The sequence below is a fragment of the Pinus tabuliformis genome, chromosome 3_2, assembly GCF_031772625.1.
Source record: "Pinus tabuliformis cultivar Carrire ecotype Pingquan chromosome 3_2, CPIR1, whole genome shotgun sequence".
NCBI lineage: Eukaryota > Viridiplantae > Streptophyta > Pinopsida > Pinales > Pinaceae > Pinus > Pinus tabuliformis.
In genome coordinates this window covers 509065933-509071145 of record NC_142302.1, presented here as the reverse complement: position 1 = coordinate 509071145, position 5213 = coordinate 509065933, and the positions used below count along the sequence as shown (strand labels likewise).

Here is a 5213-nt window from a genome sequence, read left to right as displayed (position 1 = left end):
ATCTCCAGGTCATTACACAGTTGAATTTGACAAGACCTTAAACGACGAATTTTTGGCCGAGCGTCTTAAATTTGTCTGAGAGATATGAAGTATAAGATAATCTGAAGGTGCAGGTGAACAAATATCATGTTAATTATGGGGCAGATTTCACCCGAGGTCAAAACCTGTAGGAAATATATCTTGTATTTAAGTCCATAAATCCGGGAAGAATCGAATATGTGCATAACGGAGTGAGATGAACTTAAAGCAAATGCCCCATTTATTTTGGAGTTGCATGTGAAGCAATCCAAGCATATCTGTAAGTCCTGTTCTGTATTTTGGAAGGATTTGCAATTTGGAAATCGCCATTAGCGCTCAATTCTCTGTATTTTTAATTCCACAAAGACAGTTAATTGGGCCCAAAGGAAATTTGCATCGCACATTAAAAATACAGACAACAAATAATTTAAAATCTTTACTTTTGGCTGCAAAAGAAATAGTTAATGAACAGAGGAAATTTGAATCTCTATCTGTCGGTCCGAAGTCATTCATCTAGAAGAGATTGTTTCTTCACATTTACATAGCGTTACAGTCACAGATAATCACCTTTGTCCTCTCTACGTCGACTGCACCAACCGTTCAGAATCTGCAGGTCATTACACAGTTGAATTTGACAAGACCTTAAACGACGAATTTTTGGCCGAGCGTCTTAAATTTGTCTGAGAGATATGAAGTATAAGATAATCTGAAGGTGCAGGTGAACAAATATCATGTTAATTATGGGGCAGATTTCACCCGAGGTCAAAACCTGTAGGAAATATATCTTGGCTTTAAGTCCATAAATCCGGGAAGAATCGAATATGTGCATAACGGAGTGAGATGAACTTAAAGCAAAAGTCCCATTTATTTTGGATTAGCATGTGAAGCAATCCAAGCATATCTGTAAGTCCTGTTCTGTATTTTGGAAGGATTTGCAATTTGGAAATCGCCATTGGCGCCCAATTCCCTCTATTTTTGGTAGTAAGAAAAATTATTTTTACTTTCCCTAGAATTATGACGGAGAAGTGGAGTTAGTCTCATCGCTGAGGTGGAGAGGTGGAGTTTTTAACAACCGTGATTTTTAACCATCTATTTTTTTAACAGTGATTGTCGGGCGTCTTCTCGATGAAGTACTCTCACTCACATGGTAACACTGTTGGATGGCCAATAGCGATGAGTAGACTCCTACATAGTTTAATCATTTAACAGTTCCCAATTTCTTATATAAGAAGGGGCAATGTGTCCATATAGATTCGTACACACCAGCTGAGTTTAGCAAAAGTTTGGTGGTCATGATACGTGTGCTCAACTTGCATTAGTTGTAATTTATGGGAATTAGCCTAGCGGTTTGTTATCTATGATTTACCATATTTTCTTCTGCAACTGGTATAATCACTGTCATAACCTTAGCAGAGTCTTCTCTTGTCGAATATGTTGTTACCAGAATCGATTCAGTAGAGATCTTATATAGCAGCCAAGTACTATATATAAGAGTGCAGTGGAATCCCATCGTTGTAGTCTGCAGACTGTAACATTGTTGGCCCTCTTCCGTAACCAAAATGACTGGCTATCCATGTGTACTGTCATTGCTTTGTTTCTTGGGAATGTTTTGCGCTCGTCCTTCAGCAGGCAAGTCATTCGAGAATTTGAAAGCGGCTATCCATGGTCAGGCTGCCGTTATATCTGGTTCTAGAGATATTCAACAATCTGCAACGAAATATGTGGAGCAGCCCGAAGGGGTAGTTGAAGCTGTTGAAAGGTAATGCAAAGCAGAATTCAATTATTCTAGCTAGTAGTTAACGTACATGTTGATTTGCCTAAATCTGCCTCCATGAATGACTAGATTAGATATCGTCCACAAGTAAGGTTTCAACAAAATTTTCCAGTGTTGAAAGGCTAAGTTTTCTGCAATGCCAATCTATTCACCATGACTGAACTATTTTAACCACGGGAAGGAGATAAATGGAAGTGTGCTTACACGATTAGGACGGATGTAGGTATGTTTTTACATAATAAGCCAATTGTAGAGCACTACCTTGTTTACTTTCCGGTATTTGGCAATTATTAATTAGCACAAATGATTGAGTTAGTGTTTTTCCATCTCGTGAATATCACTTTGTCCTTATACTGTCTTCTTATCCAAGCATAAGAGCAAGATGAAAATGTACTGAGCTAATAAGTGTGTTTAATATTTATTTTGATATTAGTCCTTGAGTTTGAGCTTATGTATATTGCTGATTTTTTTGAATATTTGGCATATATGGACGCGGTGCCTGATGTTCGGGAAATCAGCCATAGACATAATAATGTCCGATATTAACTAACGGAAAAACAACTTATCTCCATTTAGGATCCAGAAGTTTATGAGTTAGAAGTTCAACCCAGTCTATCTGTTACCAGTTTTGGAGGTTTTTACGGCCTATTTTGTGTTTAGGGATTTCAAGCTGTTAAGGGCTTGCGCTTAATATATGCTGTTATGGGCTTGGGCTTAATTAATGGAAGATATGGCGGGAGCATTAACGGTTAATTAATGGAATATATCGCAGGAGTATTAACAATTCGAGGAGGGAACTAAGTTATTTGACTTGCGGAACGGGGAACCCCATCGACGACTGCTGGCGCTGCAATCCAGATTGGGAAAACAATCGAAAGAGGCTTGCAGACTGCGCCATTGGGTTTGGTGGGAATGCCACTGGAGGGAGGAATGGGAGGATTTATGTTGTCACAGATCCCAATGACTACGATGCAGTCAATCCACGGCCGGGTACCCTGCGCCATGCTGTTATTCAAACTGAGCCTCTGTGGATAATTTTTCAGAGAGACATGGTCATCCAGCTCAAAGAAGAGCTTTTCATGAACAGTTACAAGACAATAGACGGAAGAGGTGTAAATGTCCACATTGCCAACGGTGCCTGCATTACGGTACAATACGTTCACCACATTATCATTCACGGGATTCACATCCATGACTGCAAGCCTGCAGGAAATGCCATGGTGAGGGATTCCCCGGCACATTATGGCTGGATAACGAGAAGTGATGGAGATGGAGTCTCCATCGTTGGGGGAAGCAATATCTGGATAGACCATTGCTCCTTGTCAAATTGTGCAGATGGACTCATCGATGCCGTCCTGGGGTCGACTGCAATAACAATTTCAAACAATTTTATGACGTACCATGATAAGGTTTGAATCTCAATTCTGTCTTTGTAGCATTAATAGTTCAAAATTTCCTGCTCATACCATTCGTCACATTGTGATATATAAATTGTCGCAGGTCATGCTCCTCGGCCACAGCGACGAATATATGCAGGACGTTAACATGCAAGTAACGCTTGCCTTCAACCATTTCGGGGAAGGGCTCGTGCAACGCATACCCAGGTATCTGAACCGATTTCAGATTTTTCGATTTGTGTTTTATGTGTTAACAATCCAGCAAAGCTTAGAGGTCAAAAGTTTCACTGTAAAACAATGTTTAATGCCTGAAATGCAGATGCCGACATGGCTACTTCCACGTGGTGAACAACGATTACACACACTGGGAAATGTACGCAATCGGTGGAAGTGCGAACCCAACAATCAACAGCCAAGGCAATCGATTCCTCGCACCTGTCAATCGCTTCTCCAAGGAGGTAAGCTTTGCTTCAATTCTGCTCAATCTATTAGTGTCCAAACTTACAGAGTGAGTAGATGGAATTGATGAATATGAATGGTCGGACAGGTGACGAAGCACGAGTACGCACCAGAAAGCGCATGGCGGCAGTGGAATTGGAGGTCAGACGGAGACCTCATGTTGAACGGAGCGTTCTTTACTCAATCGGGCGCGGCCGCATCGTCGAGTTATGCGAAGGCTTCGAGCCTAGCAGCAAAGCCATCGTCTCTGGTTGGCTCCCTCACAGGGAACGCCGGTGTTCTGGCATGCCGAAAAGGCACCCGCTGTTAATCCCAACAACAGTGCGACGCACATAGCCACTCTCAATCTCCCTGTCTGTCCCAACTAGCTCTTCGATAGCAACTTCTCTTTCTGTAGTATATGTAGTAGGCACTCTTTCATGTGACAGCATGTTACCTAATTTGACGAAGCTCTTCCACTTTTCAAACTTTGACCTGAAGGAATCTACCGCACTCCTCTTTTATGTATGAGAGTTATGTGCAGGCGTAGATAGCGTTCTAGAATATCGATCGCATAAATAATGTGTATGTACAGTCATTTATATAAGTTTTCGATTCTATTTGTGCCCATTGGCCGTATTTTGATACTATTTCGTGGTTTGTTTTTCTTGGTGTTTTCTACGGTATATTAGTAAAATGTATCGGGAAATTTATTATAATTTAATTTAATGGTTAGTTTATTATAATTTAATTGTCAAATTAGTAATAGAACAGTTATTACTTTATGAATAAAAATTTGATTCATCACTATTATTTAAGGAAAACTACAATTTATTCATTAGTGACTTTAAATGGATAGGCTTTACTTTTACCAGATATATTTGAACCTTCAACTATTAACCTTCCAAGAAAAATAACCTATTAACCAAACATAAGTCATTTTTAGGACATACTCCAAGCCAAATATCCAATTTTAAGAAACAAAAAAAATTATAATTTTCAAAATATTAAAAAAATAATATTTTTTATATCAATATTAATTGAATCATCAATATTAAGAAAGAAAATTGAAACTGATTTCCATAAAGATTATTTTACTTCATATACACAAGATTTTTAGGATAAAATAATTGGTTGACAAATAAGGATTTTAATTTTTTTGAAATAACAATTTATTGGAATCATAAGTTTTCTATTTAATTTAAATATTTCCATTTAAAAAAAAAAACAAATTTCCGAATTCAAGCTTTTGTTATCTATATCTTAATATAAAATATTTTTCCAAAAAAAATCATATTAGATTTTAGTCCACGCTTTTTGAACCAACAAAATGTGGATCTCCGAGCGAAAAAATAAAAAACATTTATACATGGAGAAACCAAAAAAAACACAATCTAACTAAATAGTGTTTACCCGCATTAAAAAAAACCAAATTAATTAAACGTCGTCTTTTATAAAACATACACACTTAAAAATACAATACATATTTCACAATAATTTAAATAGCAGAACACAATGTTACAATCATTCGTTTATACTGTATATTACATCTTAAAAACAGAAAAAGGCGCACATCAATTTTGTGA

At 37.8% G+C, this 5213-nt stretch overlaps 1 protein-coding gene across 1 annotated transcript; it reads left to right on the top strand.

Moving 5' to 3' along the window:
- The first annotated feature begins 1268 nt into the window (after positions 1-1268).
- Positions 1269-4248, top strand: LOC149181547 (putative pectate lyase 18). Its single transcript, XM_089416646.1, has 5 exons — positions 1269-1777; positions 2565-3201; positions 3293-3396; positions 3509-3647; positions 3737-4248. The coding sequence occupies exons 1-5, from the start codon at positions 1578-1580 to the stop codon at positions 3956-3958; spliced, it is 1302 nt and encodes a 433-aa protein (XP_089272772.1). The 5' UTR covers positions 1269-1577; the 3' UTR covers positions 3959-4248.
- The last annotated feature ends 965 nt before the right edge of the window (positions 4249-5213 follow it).